Source organism: Silurus meridionalis, chromosome 26 (assembly GCF_014805685.1).
Source record: "Silurus meridionalis isolate SWU-2019-XX chromosome 26, ASM1480568v1, whole genome shotgun sequence".
In the NCBI taxonomy this organism is placed as follows: domain Eukaryota; kingdom Metazoa; phylum Chordata; class Actinopteri; order Siluriformes; family Siluridae; genus Silurus; species Silurus meridionalis.
Window position 1 is genome coordinate 7,044,579 of NC_060909.1, and position 23,336 is coordinate 7,067,914.

General features: G+C 36.5%; 1 protein-coding gene across 1 annotated transcript; it reads right to left on the reverse strand.

The window, feature by feature from the left end:
* slc39a13 (solute carrier family 39 member 13) lies at window positions 1-13,338 on the reverse strand. Its single transcript, XM_046840954.1, is given in 9 exon segments — window positions 1-1,346; window positions 1,525-1,624; window positions 2,273-2,405; window positions 2,660-2,710; window positions 4,645-4,734; window positions 4,958-5,083; window positions 9,261-9,399; window positions 11,359-11,852; window positions 13,181-13,338. Coding segments are annotated over 9 exon segments (1,254 nt in total). The 5' UTR covers window positions 13,226-13,338; the 3' UTR covers window positions 1-1,270.
* Between the last annotated feature and the right edge of the window lie 9,998 nt (window positions 13,339-23,336).

Here is a 23,336-nt window from a genome sequence, read left to right on the forward strand (position 1 = left end):
GACATTTCATACATTTTATTTCAATAACAGTGTTGGGAGTGTTAAAAACATCAGAAGTAAAACTTTGTTCCTTCTCAAACATGACAATTCATATATAATAAATATATTTCTTTAAAAAATATATACATTTATGCAACCATACTTTGATCCAACGACTAGTTCTGTTTTACAGTGTGCAGGGATTTATTTTTGTTGTTTTTTATATTTGGGAAAATTTTACAATATGCTTTGAAGCTTAAAGAAGGCCACGAGGTCTGTGAGTAATGTGATTAAACCCATTGAAGAAACTTCATTTATGCTGTCGGCTTCAGTCAATACCTCAAAAAAAATAAAATAAATACAAAAGTCCACAAGAAAGGCATAAACCGGTGATGCAGCACTAAAGCGGAAACAAAAAGCAGCTACATAAAACTTGCATTGTTGCATCTTGAGTTAAACCCAAGTTGTGAATTGAAACAAAGTTAGTGAAAATAACACTAAATAAAAGTTAAAGCATCATGCGTAAATATGCACAATATAAAGTTTTTTAATACTGGGGGGAGGGGGGGTTGTTAGTGTTATGGCAGTCTATGGGGAGTTCATGAATACATTATGCCTGTGGAGTCCAAGTGAGTGTGTGGGCTGGATGCTTAACCATACATCCTAACAAGAATGCCCAAAGCTGCTCATTAAATTCAGGCATGTTTTTCCGAGAATTGATAGGACAGCAGAAAAATCTAAACTGTCTGCCAAGTACTCAAGCAACCAGTTTGGGCATTTTGGAGCTAAATATAGTATACTCTTATTTTTTTAAATTAAAATGCATAGTTTTATGGCCATACTGTTAAGAAAAACACCCATATTCTACAAGCCATGCATTGTTCAGCTAAATATTTGACTCTTATATACAATGAGCCATCAGCCACTGATATCTTCATTATATATATCTTTTCCCCCCAATCATTGTAACAAGCCAATAATTTGGTCTTTTTGTACCCTACTTTCCCATCATTTTTGCTGTTGTCTGTCAGCTACATTACTAATTCAAAGTGCTTGTGTATAGGTCCAAGACAAAAAAGAAACAACAAAACAGAAAATGTAAATATATCAAACACTCACAAACCTGATAGTACAAACACCCCTTTGGGTCAGTCTCAAACCTGTTTTTTAAATTTTATATTTTATTTTTTTTTCTTAAATAGTGGAGTGTATTGTCCATCAGTTCTCCATCCTGGTAGATGGCAGTCTTTCATTTAGATAGTCTTTAAGTGAGAGAAACATCATCCTGTATCTATTCCGCTATGGCAGAAAGCAGTGCCATGACTCCGACGCCACAAAAGATCAACAGGATCTGTAGTAAAGAATGTCTGAGGAGATCAAAGCAAAAGGGTCAAATACAGGTCATCTCTGGTCCCATATCATCTTCAGGCCTACATTCTTAAACATCTTTTAACAATTTACATGATGCATATGCATTTTTTTCCATATAAAAAAAAAGGAAAAAAAGCTGAAAAAAAAAAGTCATAATTAAAATAATTTTAATACCTGAAGTTTGTCTCCTGTAGAAGATCAGGCACCACATTGACCAATGCAATGTAGAGAAAGCCACCAGAGCTGAAGGGCAAGATCCAGGCTGTGGCATTTTCTTGAGTAGAGGAGAAATAAATAATACACATAAGACCACTGCAATTTCCCCACTGTTAAGAAAACCTAAATCGGAGCCAATCACATAATGGAGTCTGGATGCATACTGACGGAAGAATTCTAACAGCTCAACATAAAGAGGCGTGTAAGGTCAAGGGAGCCAATGGGAAACAACAATTAAGTCTCAAAAGCAGGCTTTTTTTCCCTGCAGGTGGGAGCAATTAGTCAGCGATTACGCTAGCAGGATGAAGAAAGGTCATTATTAATTGATGCCTACAGTGCGAAGACACTTGGTTCCATGTAGCACTGACGGTTTCATTTATTCATGAACACTAACATAGCTGCTTTATATTACGCACAGACTCACAGTTGTTTACATAAGTAGTATTTAAACATTTTGCCAAATTGGTTGGTTGTATTTTTTTAGATCGAAAAATATTGGTTGTAATTTATAAACGTATTTATGTGAACCAATGCAGCATTTGTAGCAATATTTTGGCTTATAAGAGATATTTGGCCAACATTCAATTAAATTAATTATTTGTATAGCACTTAACACTGGCCATCTCAAAGCAGTTTTACACAGATAACATCATTCCTTTCTTTACTATTATCTTGTGTGCGTTATATGTACACTGTCATGTCTCACCTGCGCCTTGCTGCGATTGAGCAGAAAGAGCAAAACACGCCCCCAGAACTCCACCCAGTGCCGTGGATAACTGCATGCGTGCTGCACTCCAGCGATCAAACCCAGCACGTAGCAGTATTGCAAAATCTCCCACCTTTATGCACAGGTAAAAAGCTTCAGGTATTAAAACCAACACTACGTCTGTCAGACATCACGATAAAGTCTCTGCCTTAAAAGCTAGTCTGCAATTTTTAAACAATGACCAGTGAATAAACATTCAATTATTATTGATTTATTTAATGAAGTGTACTCCAACAAAGAATGATGGCGTGGGTACTGCTACACCTCTGAGCACCAGGCGCTGAATTTCAAGTGCACTTAAGATCAAAGATAAAGAGAGTGACTCACCTCATGGGGGATCTCATGCAGCAGGATTGCAAAGGTTGTCAGAAAGCCAACCTATCAGGGAAAAAAAAAAAAAAAAAAAAAAGTCAGGTGTGGAACACAATAAAATACATGAATGGAGACATGCACTGAATCATCATCCACTGGTTAGTCTGCAGTCTAAATAACAGGTATAGCGGTATAAATATGAATGACACGTGCAATCAGTTGTTTATATTATATATATATATATATATGGGATGCTGTACAGTTCTCATAACCTCAAAAAGTTTTTAGCAAAAGCCTGGTTTTAAAGTGATCATGATACACATTTCAGCAATAATAATCGATAATGAATTTCGTTGTCAACAAATGCCGTTATCGATTAGTTGGGCTGCTAAAGTTTCGGTTTAGCATGACAGCAAGATAGCACGGCCGCTTGAAAATGGCGATCAACCGGCAGCAAGAAAAAAAGAAGACACTTTTGGATGTCATGGATGAAGGCGAAACATCAGCAAGGTAAGCAAAAACTGTATAATCCCCATCATGTGAAAATGATGTAGTTTTAATGAAGTGTTCATGTGTAATCTGTTTGCTCAAGTCGGGACAGTCGCACTGGATCTGTTCTGACGTGACAGTTTTAGTCACTGTTGTGGTTTTTAGCTTATTCTTTTGCATTTGTACACCAATGCACATTTTTTTTTCCTTTTCTTAAATCTTTTTTATTTTATTTTTTTAAATCAAGCCTGTGAGCTTGCTGTGTTTCTCCGTTCCATTCTCTCTTATAGCATTTGTCTGCTACAACAATAACATCTCTTTTCAAACGTCATTTACTGTGGCTTTACTACGTTCAAATGATTGAAAACAATGTTTTATACACAACTATTATACATAAATACCCTGAATTATTGTTCTATATAGTTATAATTAGCAAATCAGCTTATTTAATTATTATTTTTAATTCAATTAATCGAATAATAAATCGTCCGATTAACCAATTATCAAAATAATTACACACAAACGAGATTATAAATCTCTTTGGTTGCATTAACCATTCCTATTCTTCTTAGCATCATTATGAAGAAACATTCTTCATTATTTAAAGTTCTGGAGATGACCACATCAACTCAAAGCCCTAAAATTGAAAATATAAACCTATACATTTTCATTAAGATCACTCTTGCCTATTCAGTACACAAAATAAGATTGTGTATTAGAGAGGAAATAAACTGGATGTCACACACTCATACTCCCACAGCAGACAAGCTGTGAGCCTTATGGTTATCCACCTGGCCCTTTCCTACATGCAGCTATCCTATTAATACTACACAACCGACACGAAGTGCACAGCACCCTATTATCGTAATCTCCTATGCTCTAATCTTTATCCACACAATGCATTACCAAATATAGAATCCATTTCTCAGACTTCTATTTGTGTGTAGGAGAGAATGTAGCTCTTAGCAGGATAAGGAAAACTAGACATGTGGAAAACTGTTCAAAAGAATGCAGCTTTAGCAGTGAGGCTTCGTGTTTTTTGGAAGAAGCAGGATCTGGCCTTTTGCACTTCCAAACTGGCAGTCAGCCAGAAAAGACATGGGCCATATGGAAGTGGCCAAGTTAAACTGGGAAACAAGGGAAGTGCTCAGTCACTATGTGATGAGTCATAGATTAAATCACATATGACTTCCTGTTAATTCTCAATCTATCAAATCTATTAGTTTTGGAACGCCAAACGTCCATGGTCCTGTTTGTGAAATATAGCATCTTATTGATTGTCCATATTATGAAGCATGTCAAGATGCAATAAGTGCTGGAACAAGCAAATCAATATTAATGACATTTAAATGGTTTCACATGTAGCCGGAATTAGCATTAATGGAATCTTGACAAAAAACTGGAAGACAGCTTATTAATTACAGTGGACCTAATGTGTTAAATCGGCTCACAGTAGGTAATAATGAGGCCAAATGAGCTTCAGCGTGACACTAATCTCTCAGCTCTCCTACCTTCCTGCTGACTAGGAAGCTTCCTGCTACTGCCAGGCCGTGGGTGAAGTTGTCAATGCAGTTGGCCAGAAGGTTCAGATAGCCACTCGTCTGGAGAAAATAAAATTAAATAATGAAATCATGTGCACATTCATTAGCAGAGAACTTTTTTTTTTTTTTACATTTGCATTTAATGTATAGCAATAAATAAACATCCATTACCTAGTGGACACAAAATGTAAATATTTTTTAAAAGCATTTTTTTGTGCATTTTAGTCTGCTACAAATCTTGTGTGAAAATGCTTAAAACCACTTCAGAAATGTCCCAGCTGACCTTTATCTTCTCTTGTCGAGGCTGTGAGCCGATGTCAGTGGTTGGCTTGGAGTCGGAATTGTTGTTAGAGCAGATGCCGTTTATTTCTGAAGTAAAACAGTCACACTTGTGATCTGCAGAAGAGGTCTATAAAAGAGGAGAAGGAAAAGAAAGACACTGCTGAGAATCACATGGAATTTAATAAAAATGTCTGTTGAGCTCAAATGGTTAAATGCAACAAAATCCAAAATTACAATTAAGTCTCAGATTTTAAAGTTGACTTATTTCCTTTCCTATTCACAACTACCGAATTTAGTTGGAAATTAAATAGGCAGTTTATGCAGCAAAACTATAGCAATCTTGTTCCCCTGGAATTAAAATGTAGAACCCTGCAGATGTTAAATAACTGTTGGATAAAAATCACAATTACAAACTTTCTCACAACTGTAAAGAAGTGAGACAGTCCTGGCAGAGTTGCTGAGATTTTAAACCATGAGAAGCAAAGGAAGGTTTTTTCCACATTTAAAGCCTTTTATTAGCCAAAATAACATCTGCTTCCCTCTGTGTGAGATTATACACTACTGAAATCTGTGATTTTCCAATGCTCGTTCCTAAAGTTCTTTAGGAAAATGAACAGAATCCTAGTTTTTGCATGGAAAAAAAAAAAAAAAAAAAAAAAAGACAGTTTAAATTCCAAAGTGCCATTTTAGAATTACAAGGTTAATTGGAAGAAGTTTCCCCTGAAGGTTGATGCCATGAACTGTTTTTTCCCACCCCATTTAAAAAAAAAAAAAAAGGAGAAGTTATAAGTCTGAATGAGTCAGTCTCAAACCAAGCAACTGAGATTTGCCTGTAAACACTGACGTGCTTGGTCTGAGAATTTCAGAGGCCATTGGATTTTTTGACTCAGCGGAATGGCAAAATGAGATGTTTCCTCTATGGAGGGGTTTTGTGCTCTCTTGCCTGTGGTGGCTGAGCTGCTCTACTGACTTCAGACGTGCTTGCGGCTGCTGGGTACAGCACTGGCTGCAGCTGCTTCCTGTTGGACTCTATTTATAACCAGCTTCACAGCCTTGGTTGTCAATCTATCTCGCTGGTCTTGCCTGGGCACACAGCACCACATGACCTCCACTTCTCAAACAGCAAAAGCAAAAGTAACAAAGAAATGAATGCTAGATTGAATGCTAGATATGGATTCCCTTATGCCAGAGGAACCAGCAAACTACAGTTTCAGCGAAATTCTGAAACCATTTTTCTTCCTGCATGTGATAAAGCCTTGCATCCTCATTCTGCCCTGACCATCAATGCAAATCCAATATAAAAATGCGGCCAAGAAGAAGGAAAAAAAAAAAGGTATTTAATTTAAAGAGGGAGTGAAGCAAAGCATTAGCATTTAGGAACAAATATTACAGAGCATGGGAGCATAACACTAATTCGTGGCTGCTTGGAAAGGAAGTAAATAATCCAGTCTAATTGTCTTTAAAACTATGAGACAGTGTGGAGCATAAAAAAGACGAGTCTTCCAGTATTCATTTTCTTCACTGCGCTGTAGGAGCTAGAAAACAGGGTAGGTATTGACCTGGGACTGATGCAATGCCCTGAAAGTAAACCACTAAAAAAAGGACTCAAGAACCTCTAAACACAATGGACATTTGTCTAGATATGGAAATTATACATAAACCGATACACACATTGAGACATGGGAATGCAACACAAATACTTCAAATAATCACTTGTTGGGTTAATTATCCAGCGCAACCTGCTTTCTTTTTTCAGGTTTCAATCCAAGTGACATCAGAGGAATGGAAAGGTTAACACAAATTGCTTTAGTGTCTTCATGGCATTTAGACAGCAGTATTAAAAACGAAATGCAATTATTTCGCTGTATAATTGTGTATACATGTGCAAGGTGTTTATGCATGGGTTTGCAGAGATATTTAGAGGATATTTATCCTGATACTTCAGAGTCTATTTCACAACAGTTTCGCAAGCATGACTTTTTTTTACTTAGAAGGTGCTTTTACAGAACAGCATCTGCAGTTTGTGTTTTATTCACACCAAAATTAAGTTATGAAATATTTGAGGCTTATGTTTTGTTATTATAAAACTAAAACTAGAGCCAGTCAGCACTAACGCAAACAGTGGACTTTTAGTCCTATTTACACGTAGGCTACAGCGTATGTGGATGCCGGTTATGTCAGTAATTTCCAGGCTGTCCCAAAGGTGCAAAATTTTCAATTGTAATATCCAACGCAAACTAAAATCAACTTCCAGTTCCGTCAGGATTCTCAAATCAAATACTTTACATGTCAGAGAACAAAAATATGACTGTGCAGAACATTACTTATAAAGTCATTGAGTGGCATTACCTTTTGGGTCTCAAAACTTGGCTAGAAATAGACTGGTTGAGCAATGACCATTTTGTAATGATAAAGGGAAAAGAGTGCAAAGTAGAAATAGTCCCTTATAGTATATAGAGTAAACATAATATTTTGTCTGTCTGTTCTGGAAAAGAAAGTAAATAACATGCAAAAATATAAACAAGGCAGTCTGGAATTTGTTTAGTCTAGGTTTCCAGACACTTGGGGGAAAAAGGCTGTGTGTTACATCTGGTTAGACAGACATGGCATAAAAAAAATCTAAACTAGGATGACAACAGAGGAGTGAGAAGCAAAGGATAAGCATAAATTTTAATAAAGAAATCACATTCAGAACGAAAGATGCAAATCCTCAGACTGAATTTTTTCAATGGGTAAATTATTCACCCATTATTCAATATTCCTAAAAAAACAACAACTCTTCAGCACAAGACCCACTGAAGTGAATATGCCACACATTGCTTTAACATATGCTCCTACTAAAGCAGTCCTGTGAACACAGTGAAAATGTTTATAGACACTAAGCATTGGTCTTTACTGATATGGTGCCATCGTGAGGTTCAGAAATATGTTGCACAAAACCAAAACTTCAATGAGACGATGCCGGTATGAGCATATATTAAAAATAAGACTAAACAACAAAATCAGGCAGGGCAGAAAAGCAATAATATACAGTGCATCTGGAAAGCGTTTACTTTATCTACATCTCATATTATAGCCTTTTTCAAAAATGGATTACTTTATTTTCCTGATTACCCGATTGAACATCTCTGGCGAGATCTGAAAATGGCTGTGCACTGACGCTCCCCATCCATCCTAATGGAACTCGAGAGGTTCTGCAAAGAAGAATGGGAGAATCTGACCCAAAAAAAAAAAAAAAAAAAAAAAAAGGTACCAGCTTGCAAAAGGTGCACTCTTCTTTTACGTTGTCATTATGGGGTATTGTTTGTAGAATGAAAAAAAAAAAAATTATGAATTTAATCAATTTTGGAATAGGGCTGTAACATAACAAAATGTGGAAAAAGTGAAGTGATTTGAATACTTTCCGAATGCACTGTACTGAAAATTGTTATATTATATATTATATATATATATATATAAAAAGATTTGAAAATCATAATTTCATGTGGTGCTGGTGCAACATTCCTAAAATAAAACACCAACAAACTCTAGGTCATTTGATTCTCATTTTTAAACCACAAAAAAATGTAAATAAAGACCTCAAATTAATTATATAATTAATACATATAATATAGTGCTCTCCGTTCTTAGTCTCCCGTGGCATCAATGATTCGCCTCTAGAGGCCGCTGTTGTAATGACAGCAGACATTCTCAACCACTCCAGCAATTTATGCAACTCGGAAAAACAATCAGTATGGATTTTTGCCGATATTTCCCGCAATCGGCTCTTAGTGCCGATTAATCTGCAAAATATGAATATGAATAGGCTGACCTCTAGTTTTAACCATATTTTTTAAATAATTATTTAAATATGAATTTATTAAATAAAGATCAACAACACTTATAAATGCATTTAACATTAATTATTAATTAAAGTAATAACGGTTATATTCAAATTATCATTTACATTATAGAAGTTAAAACAATATAATCTGTTTCTCTATCAAAGCAATGAATTAAAAAAAATGAGCTTGTAAAGAAACCAGATGTTCACACTTCAAATTGATTTAATTACTGAAAAAAACTAATTATGGAGACTTCTTCCATAATTGTTAAACAAACTTCTCATTGGAGAAGACTAAAAAAAATAAAATAAAAAAAAAACATACTGAAAAATTGTATAATAAAGATATGATGATAAATTCAAACCTGTACATGAGTCAATGAGTTGAGTCTGCTGTAGACATCAACACCTGACCAATCAGAATTCAGCAGCTGTTGAATAATATGGAACAGTGTATTATTATTGCACATAGAAGACTTACAATGTTTTCACGGTTTGCTGCACTGCTGTCTGAGGCACTATCAGAAGCACTGTCCTCATCTGGAAACATCTTCTCCAGCAGCAGGAAGGACAACAGTCCCGTAACCACCCATAAGCCTTGGTTACGGTAGAATTGCACACTCCGATCTAGTCAACCCAAAGAAAAACAATAAAGGTATTAAGATACATGTGCAGCTAGAAGGTGAGGCTAATACCATGATACAATTTTTACAATAGAGCAACTCACACAATAGAGCATGGACCAACTCAATGACCAAGGACACAAACCAAAGAAATGTATACTAAATATGTTGAGGAGAATAAACATTTTATGGATATTCACCATAAAACACCCATTTTGTTCTTGTTCTCATCTTGTCCATCTGCACCTTTTTTTGCCCCTTATTATATGACAGTATATTTTTAGACCTACCGTATTTTCCGGATTATAAGCCGCTACTTTTCCCCACGCTTTGAACCCCGCGGCTTAAACAACGAAGTGGCTAATTTATGGATTTTTCTGGGTTTTTCCGGTTTCAAAAGCTTCAAGCCAAAAAACTGAACCCCATAATATTAGACCAATGAAATTGCAGAACGGGTTCAGGTGAACCAATGAAACTCTTCATATTAAATCAGATGCGCTCCCACTGAATCAGGCCGCACCACTTCATAAATATGGATGAGGTTCCTCTGACGTTTGACCTGCCGCTCACTCGGACTGTCTACAGGAAATGTGAATCATTCGTCACACTGAAAACAACCGGGCATGGGAAAAAAAAAAAAAAAAAAAAAAAAAACTTACTTCACCTGTGTTCTGAGCTGCACGGCATCGGGAGAAAAGCTTCACCGGTGGTGATTTTTAAACGCACGACGATGCCAAAAGATAAACTCTCGAGAGAAATTGTTGTGAAGAGAAGGAGGAAGACATTAAACAAATGACTTTCTTGGTAGGCTACTGTTTAGATACAAGCCGTGTAACAGACACTCTTTCGTTAAAGTCTGTGTAAAGTTAATTAGTTTCAGTGTAGGCTTATAGACAGATGTGGTTTATTTATGTTCAAAATAAAAATCTTTGTAAAATTCAGTGGGTGCGTCATATATTTGGGTGCGCTTAATAGTTTTGGAAATTACGGTAATTACTGAGTTGTCTTTGACAGTGTTAATTGTTACTATATACTGCCTGTTATACCCGGTGCTACATGGTACCATTGCTGGAAATACACCCAATTTTCTCTTGGGAATCAGTAAGATACATCTACCCATTTGAAAAGCTTGTTCCTGAACTGTCTGAAAAGCCTAAAAAAAAAAAAATATTGCCATTCTACAACCATAGGGGATGCAAACCTTTGTCCATTTCTATAATGTCAGTTAAAAAATTATCTTGGAAATATCGGGCCTCATCCAGTAGCTTTTAAGGATTACGCCATGTTCTCGTAAAAAAAAAACATTCCAGAGCTTTTAAGACCTTTTCCGGACAAACTTTTAACATGCAGTTCTGTGGCTTATTTTAAATGCCATGATCTGGGTCAATAAAATGTGGTGCGATAGAAAGGCTACATTAGTGCAGAGAATAACAGACTGTCATTGGTCAAACTTTAACATAAAATATATACCCATCTCCTTAATTAACAACTGCACATTTATCTAACCAATCAATCACAATGTCTAAACATTCTAACTATGGCTGCAACAACTAATCGATAAAGAAATTCGCTGTTTAGTGTGAGATAAGATAACATAGACACTTGGGAAAATGGTGGACAGTACAGGGTCAACTATCCAAGGCTTGAAAGCATTTTATAATAAACGCAACTGAAACGCAAATAAAACCATACCTGGAAGTTATACAAAGCGGATCTTGTGTGGTATGGAAGTACCACAGTCACGCACGAGCACATTACAAGAAAAAACACTGTCACGGATGTAGGCGAAACATCAGCACGTACGCTAAAAACTGTACAATCCTCATAATGTGAAAATGGTTTAGTTTAAATAAGTGTTAACTAGGGATGCACCGAATATACGGCCACCGATCGAAAGACTTTGATCACCGAAAAAACACGGCCGAAACAGTTTGTTGTGATGACGCAAACAGAAACCGCTGCCTGCACGTGCATGTCTAAAACAACATGTCTGTGTGGACGTATTTCAGTATATCTGAAAATCCCTCACTGGAAGAGAGAACAATAAGCAGGTGTGTCTTACCCTCAGTTTTCAGTGCTGCACCTGCCTCAATAGGGATCACCAAAAGTGGGAAGATTCCACTCAGCCCCACAGCAATGGAGCCCACAAGGGAGCAAAACCAAACATCTGCACCCTCTCTGGACAACAGCTTGGTGAGGCTGTGGAAGCCAAGCATCTCCTCAGCAAACCAGGAACCTGGACCCGTAGCAGCCGCTGTCGCATGAGCCAGTGCTGTCTGAGCTACTTTCTTCCCACTGGAAGAAGACGTAGAGGTGGCGGTCAGCAAGGCGGCACCAACCAGAAGAGCAGCCAGAGCCCAAATGGGCCTCCCAGGACTGGTGCTCATGAGGCCAGACTTCTCCAGAGTGCTTCTGATCAACATGCAGGGTGCTGCAATGCAGAAATGAATCTTCACACACAAAAATTGATATAACAGAAAAAAGGGGGGTTAGTTGGGATTAAAATGGATTCAACAAGAAATGTTTGAAATTGAAATGAAAACATGCATGCCTTTATTAATCTTCAAAAACTCTTCTAATGCACAAATGAGCAAATTTGCAATCATAAATGACCGGACACCCAATTTCAATTGAAAAACCTTAAAATACATGATATAATGATAATAGGTGTTGTTGTAAGAGACAAAATTAGCTTGAAAAGCCTAATGGTTATTTGCATTAGGATAAACTGATCCACTAGCATAATTTACATGGTAAATTTGTTAAATTGTGTAATAGGACACAAATGTACAGACATGAGACACGGGAAAATGTAACGCCTCCACTGAACCTTTGATGTCTGCATTACAAGTTTGCAAAATTGTGAACAGTGATGAAATCAGAAAAGGATCAGAATCTGATCTAATTGAAAAAAAAAAAAAGAAAAGAAAAAAAATGGTTGGCAAACACCTAGTGCAGAGACATTAAATGCACCAAAACCTTTTCCCCATGTTTTTATATTGTGCATAGTGACTATTTTTTCAAAATATGATTTTTTCACTGTTACCATATCTGAAAGCCCAACCACAATATAACAATCCAAGCAATGGAAAAAGCGCCATAACGTAGTGGTGGGGTGTTTTACAATGTGAGCATGCGCACTTCATCCCAGGGCTACACGAAGTTTAGATTGATTAACTTTGGCCTGCACATGGCTGAACATTTCTGGGGTCCATTTCAAATGAAAAGACATCAATATGAATTACTTATAACCTAATTATGTTACAAATTAAAAAAAAAACAAACAAAAAAAAAACTGTACAAACAACGAAAATACTTATTTGAATATAAAAGTGTTGGGATAAAGCGGTCCTGTGCAGAGCAGTGGATGGCGCAATGATTGAATATGAAGTCAGGGAGATCAATGTTTAGTCAATGTTTAAATCATGAAATGTGATTCAAGCATGACTTCATACTAACTTTAGATGCAACATAAGCTACACAAAAAAGCACTGCTGCACAGTTTCAGGATTAGTGCCAAACTACAGCTATAGTTTAAAGACTGAAATGTTTTGGGAGACATTAAATCCCTGCAGGCGACATAAAATGAGCAGATCTACACATTTGTTTGGTAGCGTTCAAAACAATGGGGAGGTTGATTTTATTTTAAAAATGACAAATTTCAGTAAACAGAATTTAATTTAATGGACTCCAACACTCTTTAGGGTTATAAGTCTATAAAAATGCTTACTTTCAGAAACACGCATCGATATTTCAGTGATGTTTTTCCTTCTCTTACCCTGCTGAGATTGCTGAAACGCTTGCTCCGGCTTGCCCCTGCCATCCAGCACGGTTGAGTCAAAGCTAGAAGTGAGGAAGGAGTGTGGGAGTCTGAGCTAACTGTTTTGTTGATTATCCTACCCCAAGCCACGTCTCACCGACCGGAAGTCACGTACGACAAACCGGAAAATCTCTGTAAGACTACAAAATGGGCGGCGCTTAGAAATGATGGCGGTATTTCCGGCTCCAGGGTGGAAACCCTATTGGATACAAAAGCCTTGTAGGCATAAGGGACACCAAACATCTGGATCCATCATTAGCATGTGTCTACAGAACTGTTTTTCCAGCTGTGCTGAATCATAATTGTAGGTCATGTCTACTGAGAAAAAAAAAAATGCTTCCACTCTCACTGTGTGTATTAAAGTAACTGCTTATACTCACAATACCATATAAAAGTGTATCTTTATAGTACAACAGGCTATGAAACTTTTTTCAGGCCAGGTAGAACCTGCGTTTAATCATTTATCCTGGACAGGATCAGGATTCCATCCCTGCATCTGATGTCTATCACAGGAACACTGTGTATGAGGCAGGAATACAATGGGATAGGATAGGATGGATCTTTATTGTTAGTATATAGGACATATGTACAGCAATGGAATGCAGTTTAACATCTACAAGAAGTGGGAAAAAAAATCATTGTGCAAATAGGTATAAAGATAAATATGTAAATATATGTACAACTTATTCCAGGTTTGGGACCACTGGTATAGAGTATCTTATATACACCAGTCAACATGCTTTGGGGAGGTGGGAAGAAAGCAGAGAACCAGGATGAATTCCAAGTTGAGGTGGCAATGCTTCTCATTGTGCACAATGCAGGCCTCACAGATACTCAAACAGAACTTATTAACAAGCATTATCTCAAAAAGGAGATCCAGTAAGTATAATGACTGGGCCCGAGAACATAATTGTAATTGTAAACCGCATAATTTGTTGTTATAGTAGTAAATATAAAAAGAAATAGGCACATAACTTATTCATCCCAAAATGAAATTCATGTAATTATTAAATGTCATCTGCTACTAATTACAGATGTAATTTAGAGAACTGATGAGTTACTTTTGAAATTGCTTCAGAATTATTCAGATTGCTTTTGGATAACTTCTGATCTAACAGGATAATATGCTTTATTATTATTGTAAGTAAAATAACATTGTACTGATTTAATTTGTTGATATAATTTATAAATTTAAATTATAAATGAAAAACGCTCACAATAAAATTCTCTAATTTAAATGTACATTCTGTTAATTCAAAATCCTTCAGATTATTTCAGATTTCAGATTAATATACTGTATATCACTGATGTATATATTAAGCTATTTTCATTGCTCGCTTTAAATTAGCTAGAATCCTTTAGATAATTAATTTAATGCACTGTAATCCAGAGAGCTGCGTTAAAACATTTTGTGCTCAGGTTTGGTAAACTGAAAAACAATGTGACCTAAAATATTGTTTTTGAGTAGTTGCAGAATATGTATGTAAGTCTTTTTGGATATCAGAACAGAATAAAGATTGTGTGCACATGGAGAAACTCGAATACATAATTATAGATTTCTGAATATATCTAATTAAATTTAAACATCTTTGAAAATCTTTGGTATGAATCCATGCACTCTATTTCACAAATTTTATCTTCTGACAAAGTGAGTTATGAAGTTAATGTTATGCATAAAGCTGTTAAGCAATTTCAATATGTTCTTTTGTAAAGGAATTAATAAATGTATATATATATTTCCAGTGATGAGTTGTCAGGGTCAGCAAGCCTTCTCTGCTGGCCTAAACACTATCAGAAGCACTGACCTACATTTACAACCCAAATTCTAATATTTGTTTCATGAAATTTTATTAATTTTTTCCCAGTTTATTCTCTTCATTTTGTAGCATTTCTCTTAACTGCACTGCTTCGTGTATGTGGATGTTAGATTTTTTGTCCAGTCAGATTTCAGCCTCTATGTGCTGCCATGTCAATCTAATCTTCCCAGGGCCTTCAGAATCAGCAGTGCTGGCTGTTGTACCTTGGTGGGGGTCACCAACATGGTGCCACATGAGTAGCCTGCGGGCCTTTTCTAAAAATAGCTGTTTCCTACTTTGTCAAATCATTGTTGATAATTATTATGAGAAATCATTAACATGATCAGTGTCCTCACATAGATGTTTATCATTAATTTTTATTAATAACATATAATAAAAGGTAAATTAAGCAAATTTGTTATTTCAGATCAAACTGAAAACTGTCTGTATCAAACTGGTAGCCCTTCACATTAATCAGTACCCAAAAAGTATCGGAAGGGAAATTGATTTGGTCTCAGACATACTTACAAATAAATTTAAGAAAAGCTAGACATCGTGAGGAGAGGTCGGCCAACCCCAAAGCTAGCTAGCTTGTCTCATCCCGGGAAATATTTTGTTTGCCGCTTCCAGACCAGTGCCTACTAGTGGTAACACATGCTTACAGCCTCTGAGGAGCGGTGCAAATTATGAGTATGCATCTCTGGTGAGTAGGTTGTATTTTATTTACAAACCCGATTCCAAAAAAGTTGGGACACTGTACAAATTGTGAATAAAAAAGGAATGCAATAATTTACAAATCTTATAAATGTATATTTTATTCACAATAGAATATAGATAAAATATCAATGTTGAAAGTGAGACATTTTGAAATATCATGCCAAATATTGGCTCATTTTGGATTTCATGAGAGCTACACATTCCAAAAAAGTTGGGACAGGTAGCAATAAGAGGCTGGAAAAGTTAAATGTACATATAAGGAACAGCTGGAGGACCAATTTGCAACTTATTAGGTCAATTAGCAAACTCTATAGGTCAAAAAAGAAGCCATATCTAAACATGATCCAGAAGCGCAGGCATTTTCTCTGGGCCAAGGCTCATTTAAAATGGACTGTGGCAAAGTGGAAAACTGTTCTGTGGTCAGACGAATCAAAGTTTAAAGTGCTTTTTGGAAAACTGGGACGCCATGTCATCCAGACTAAAGAGGAGAAGGACAACCCAAGTTGTCATCAGCGCTCAGTTCAGAAGCCTGCATCTCTGATGGTGGGGTTGCATGAGTGTGTGTGGCATGAGCAGCTTACACATCTGGAAAGGCACCATCAATGCTGAAAGGTATATCTAAGTTCTAGAACAACATATGCTCCCATCCAGACGTCGTCTCTTTCAGGGAAGACCTTGCATTTTCCAATATGACAATGCCAGACCACATACTGCATCAATTACAACATCATGTCTGCGTAGAAGAAGGATCCGGGTACTGAAATGTCCAGCCTGCAGTCCAGATCTTTTGCCCATAGAAAACATTTGGCGCATCATTAAGAGGAAAATGCGACAAAGAAGACTTAAGACAGCTGAGCAAATAGAAGCCTGTTTTAGACAAGAATGGGACAACATTCCTATTCCTAAACTTGAGCAACTTGTCTCCTCAGTCCCCAGACATTTGCAGACTGTTTTAAAAAGAAGAGGGGATGCCACACAGTGGTAAACATGGCCTTGTCCCAACTTTTTTGAGATTTGTTGATGCCATGAAATTTAAAATCAACTTATTTTTCCCTTTATAGATTTTCTCAGTTTAAACATTTGATATGTCATCTATGTTGTATTCTGAAAAGAATATTGAAATTTGAAACTTCCACATCATTGCATTCTGTTTTTATTCACAATTTCTACAGTGTCCCAAATTTTTTGGAATCGGGTTTGTAAATTGTTTATGTTTTTGTCATGTTATTAGACAAATATTGATTCTGAACTGCTCCAGATGATGTAGGTGGCACAGTTGCAGTGGTAGTGTAGAGGTTTGGAGTTGTCTTAATTGTTTTTTTTGCTTTAGTAAAATAGTATTTACCCTCCATATGTGAAATGCCCCTCTCTATGTAATGCCACGCGTTGTTATATTGCGTTTTTGTATAGTATTGATGGTTTCTATAATTGCGACGTAATAGTGGTGGTATTAAGAGGTGGATTAAGTCGGGTAAGTCCCCACTGAAGGCCCAGGTACCAAATGCACGGCCCACCACTGGTATATTTCATAAGTGCGTAAGTGTAATGAATATATATTTTTGTATAAGTATTACTGAACCATGCAGTATGTCTCGAACAGTTTCCATTCCTTCCAAGAGGGGGTGCAAAAGCCACAGTCACGAAACAAAAAAGCTCTATGTAGGCCTGTGTAATTAATGAGATGTAATCACTTAGGTGGTACTGAGCTGGGAAGGATGTGCTGCAAGTTAGAGCAATTAAGGATGGAGATGGAAATGTGAGGAGAGTGTTTTGAGAAGATGGAAGGACTATTTTGAGCAGCTGATGAACAAGGAAAATGATAGAGAGAGAGGGTTGGATGGTGTGGAGATGGTGAAGCAGGAGGTGGATAGGATTAGTAAGTGAGAGCAGCGAGCCATCAAGTAGTTATCTACTTAAATTAATAGTTTACAATATTCTTGTATGCATGTAGACTAGAGTCTTTATCCGCACCCTCCCCCAACCTCCCAAAAGTATTTATGGTCTTTTCTTTTATTCATTATTAAACGTCTACAAGCTGTCATGAAAAAGTTCATGCAAATAAAAATTAATTTGGAAGGGAAAAGAGAAATTGAGCTATTTAGATCACATATGATAAAGCACTGAGCTTCTGGTTTCAATTAAAATAAAATAATAATTTATTAATTGAAATATCATGTTGAAATGAAAGAAAGGCTTTAAAATTTCAATTACTGAATGATTGTGTGCATGCTATTATTGTTTTACTGTCTGTTTACCAAAAAAGATTCAGTTATTATTGTTTTTCTCATATGAGACACTATATATTGAGCTTAGATTTATCTTGAACCCATCACTCATTGGATCAAGTTTACTCTTTCATCTGGTGTTTAAATATTTCTTTAAATCCATTGGAAATAGGAGTAACAGAAATACACATCAAAATGGACCCAAATATAAATAAATAAATAAATAAATAAATAAATAAATAAAAGAGCAAGCAATTAAGTAAAATATATCAATCACATTGGTAATGGTAGGTACACTCGATATCTATTTTAAAAGAAAACACTTCTTTGTAGCTTGAGCAATAAAGTCTAAACCAAAGAAAATGCTGAAAGTTTACTGAGAAGAAGCTTTTATGGTAAAATGGCTCATGTATATTCCTCCCGTTTGACTTGGCCACAAGATGTCTCACTTGTGTGAAAAACATAAACCAATAAATAGAAATATTTCTACTACGTGATGCTAGATTTCAAAAATTGATTTGCCAGATTAAGAAAATCTTGAAAGAAACCTGTAGTGCTAGTGACCCATAGATGACATAAGTGACATAAACAGGATAGTTGTGTATTGAGAATTTGCAAACAATTTTGTGTATACATTGCAAAATATGTGTTGACTTGTACAATCACTAATTCAACCCAGCCCTAGATTCTACAAGGGTTCTTTGGATAATTAGCAGCTCCTTGCTTCCTGCAAATGTTATCTTATCTTATCTATTTAGAATCTGCAGTGAAGCTGTGCTGTAGGATTATATGCAATCTTTCAGGCTTCCTACAGAAGTACAAACAGATGCAACCTTGTGGAATCTTGATTAAAGAAGCAAAAAAACATAGCAAAATGGTTATAACCATTTTATTAATAGATGCATGGGATTCCTTGCCAGGTGATGCTTTTCTAGTATTTACTCATCACTGCAGATGAGCACTTGTAGATGCGGATTGCTGTTGTAGTTAATCAGACTGAAGAGTCAACATGTATGTTTTGATATGCTTTTCTGCTTACAATGGTTGTAAAGAGTTGTTATTTGATTTAATGTAGCTTTCATGTCAGTGTTAATGATATACATTTGGACTCTCTCTCAATTTAAAGTAGACATTAATTGAAGCTTATGACCTGTGTCTGAATGATGTTATGTATTGTGGGCCACATGACTGGCAGATTGGATAATTGCATGAATAGGGATTCATGTAGAGTGTTTCTGTTTAAGCTGTGTATATGTGTATATATAACATTGGAACTGTGTAGGAATTCTTGACAAGCTCAGCTCAGTGCAGTCTCACACAGTAACTTACAGTGGAAACTGTTCATTTTAATCCTGAATCAGTAGCCTACCTTTGTCCTCATTATTCCTTGGTTATAGAAAAAGTAAAGGATAGGGTTAATATCTTCCATGCTACAGATGAACAAAACAGTTTTTGAGTCATACTGGCATGACTTATGCAATGCACATATAGAAAGAGGAACCTTTTTTGGAGCAATAGAACCGCAAAGCTAACAGTACCATCGTGGGATGTGAATACATGCCAGTGTATGAATGTGTGTGTGCTGTGGTTGTCAGTCAACATATACACAGCATGTAGTGTAGGACATGAGTCTTTACTCATTCCTCAGGAGTATTTTCAGAAGCACCCATCTTAGCTTGTCCTAAAGTCTAAGCCTCTTTAAACAGTCAAAACTTTAATCCTTTTACCAAATTTTAGCTTTAAGTTTGTAAAACATGGAAATATTTTTCCTTTACTTTAAGGAAAGATATACATTGGCATTACACTGTAGATTATCTATATTTAATATTAGCCTGTTTATGTGGGAGGTGACATTGGTTACATGACCGAAATCTGATTACTAATAGCATGAACCTGAAATGGATGTACTATTCATATTTTTATTAAGATTGCACTGCCACACATATCTTCACATGGGACATGAACATTAAATTAACCTGTATACAAGTAAATGTTTTACCCGCTTTTAAACCACTGCATCAATTTGATCAACATCTGCCATCTTTGACCCAAGTGTGATTAAAAAAAAAGAAAATCACTTAATTGTCCAAAACAGTTTGAAAAGGAGTTTATGCAAAGAGGATTTACATATATAGGTTTTCAAGAAATTTGTTAGAGCAGCTTCATCATAAATCAAATCTGGGTCTAGAAATTTTTGGGCCTACTCCAGGCCTGGACCAACTCTGGCATTTGTCAAGTGGATTACATATATACACATATTACAGATATACACCAACCAGGCATAACATTATGACCTGTGATTGAATAACACTGATAATCTCTTCATGATTGCACCTGTTAGTAGGTGGGCTATATTAGGCAGCAAGTGAAAATTGAAGCTGATGACATCATAGCTGATGTGTTAGAAACAGGAAAAATAGATGAGGGTAAGGATTTGTGCGAGTGTGACAACGGCCAAATTGTGATGGCTAGACGACTGGGCCAGAGCATCTTCAAAACTGCAGCTCTTGTTGTTTCGGGTCTGCAGTGGTCAGTATCTATCAAAATGGTCCAAGGAAGGAACAGTGGTGACCCGGTGACAAGGTCATGGGCGACCATCAAAGAATTTGAGTCCTCATGCTGTGTGTCAGGTGCAGAAGCTGGCTTGAAAAAACAGATGCATTCATTGCTTAAGAGGTTGCAGAAGCGGAAGGTCCGCTTGTCAGTGCTCAGACTATACGCAATACACTGCAACAAATCGGTTTACATGGCCGTCGTCCCCGAAGGAAGGCTCTTCTAAAGCTGGCTCTCAAGAAACCTGTAAACAGTTTGCTTAAAGACAACCTGTCCAGGAGCTTGAATTACTGGAACCATGTCCCGTGATCTGATGAGACTAAGATAAATGGCTCAGATGATGTCCAGCATGTGTGATGAGTACCAAGAAAATTTTGTCTTGGCTACAGTCAAGCATTATGGTGGTCTTGGTCTGCATGAGTGCTGCTGGTACTGGTGAGCTGCGGTTCATTGAGTGGAAACATGAATTCCAATATGTACTGTGACATTCTAAAGAAGAACATGATGTTCTCCCTTCAGAAACTGGGCTGAACGGCAGTTTTACAACATAATAACGACTCAAAAAAACACACCGCCAAGATGACAACTGCCTTGCTAAGGAAGCTGAAGGTGAAGCTGATGGAGTGGCCAAGTATGCCTTCAGACCTGAACTTTTTTAAACACCTGTGAGGCATCCTCAAGCAGAATGTGGAGCAGCACCATGTGTCTAATATCCAGCAGTTCTGTGAAGAGTGGAAGAGGATCCCAGCAACAACCAATGCAGCTCTGGTGAATTAAATGCACAGAAAGAGTAATGCAGTGCTGGATAACAATTGTGCTCACACAAAATATATTGACAATTTGTACACAGTTTTGACATGTTTACTTAGGGTGTACTCACTTTTGTTGCCAGCTATTTTGACAATAATGACTATAGGTTATTGTGACTATATTCATTCATTCATTCATTCATTCATTCATTCATTCATTCATTCATTCCAAACTGGCAAAACCCTCAAAGTGCTATTTATCCAGCTATGTTCATCACAGTTCTCTAAACTATCTAGCTATAATTTTTTCATTTGGTTAAAGTTGTTCTGAATCCCAGTCTGAACATAAGGCTAGAATACAGCAATAGAGGACAACAATTCATTGCAGGGCACTATGCACATATACAGTATACAGTATTTATACACATTCAAACCGAGAGGCTTCACCAAATTCAGATTTTAACAGGTAGAACCCCAAAGAAAACCCACATTGGCACAGGAAGAAAACTGTTTCTGGGATGAATACATTTCCACAAGATGAATACAAAGATAAAGTGTTAAATGAAGAAGAATGAATGAATAAATGAAGGAGGAAAAGACATACAGTACTATGGAACAGTAAAATTTTAAATAGAGCTAGAACGTTTGGAGAACTGTGAGCTACATAGCTGGATGAATAGCACTTTGAGGGTTTCACCAGTTTGGAGTATCATATATTGATCTTTAAAATCAAGTCAAGTCAAGAAGCGTTTTATTGTCATTTTAACCATATATAGCTGACACAGTACACAGTGAAATGAAACAATGTTCCTCCAGAACCCTGATGCTACATAAAACAAGATAAAACAACAATCACAGAAACAGAAAAGGCTGGGACAGGGATGTGTTTACCACTGTGTAGCATCCCTTCTCCTTTTAACTAGACTCTGTATACAGTACATCTGGGAACCAAGGAAACAAGTTGCTAATCAGTTGCTGATGTTTTAGGAGAGGAAGTTTGTTCTATTTGTGTATGATACAGGATTCTAGCTGCTCAGCAGTCCTGGGTCTTCTTTGTCATATATTTTATTTTATTTCATGATGCACCAAATGTTTTAAAATGTTGAAAAATCTGGACTACTATGTTCACAGACAATGATTTCTGGAGGTGTTTCAGAGCCCATGTAGTGATTTCCATTACAGAATCATACATAATTATACTCAGTGCTTCCGGCGGGCCAAAAGATCACAAGCATTCAATGTTGATTTCTGATTATGTTAAGAAAAAAATTCTTGTGAAATAATAATAAAATAATAATTTGCCACATATATCACAGTCATGCTACTGACCTGTTACCAATTAACCTAGTAGGTAAAATGTTTTTCCAGCTGTTTCTTTTTGGTGACACTTTTCTAGACTTTTGTTGCCCCATCCCAACTTAACAAAAAGAATGCTGTGGTCATCAAATTCAAAATGACCTTATTTTCCTACATTCCTTAAAATGGTACATTTCCTGAGTTTAAACATTTAATATGTTTTATGTTCTATTGGGAATAAAATAGGGGTTGATGAGTTTTGAAAATCATTGCATTCTTTTTTCATTAACACCTCACACAGCGCCACTAGATTTTCTAAATTGGGCTTGCATCTTTTAGTCCCGAAATGAAAGTATGAAAAAAGACTCAAACAATACATTATTTTTTTCTGGTTTGGTTGTCTGTTAGAGCAGATGTGACCACTTATACTGGCCATTACAGGAAGTAATGGGCCTTACAGGAAGTGTGCTTTGTTATAGATAAAAACACACATAGCCATGCTTAGGTCAACCTCCCATTCCACAACAAGAAGTTTTACACATGCATGCTCACATGGACGATGAAATACCTTTGATGTGGCTTATGGTAAAAACACAAGCCACAGAGATAAGTTTCTAAAAAGAATACCGCAAAAGAAAATGCAGCTTGAAAATGCAACATGCATAGTTGTTGGAAATTTACACTTTGAGTTTTGTCTTGCTTTACTGGACTCAGGGAGATTTATGGTGCTTTTAGAACAATTGGGGATGACAGAATTGCGTTTTCCCCATCACCTGCT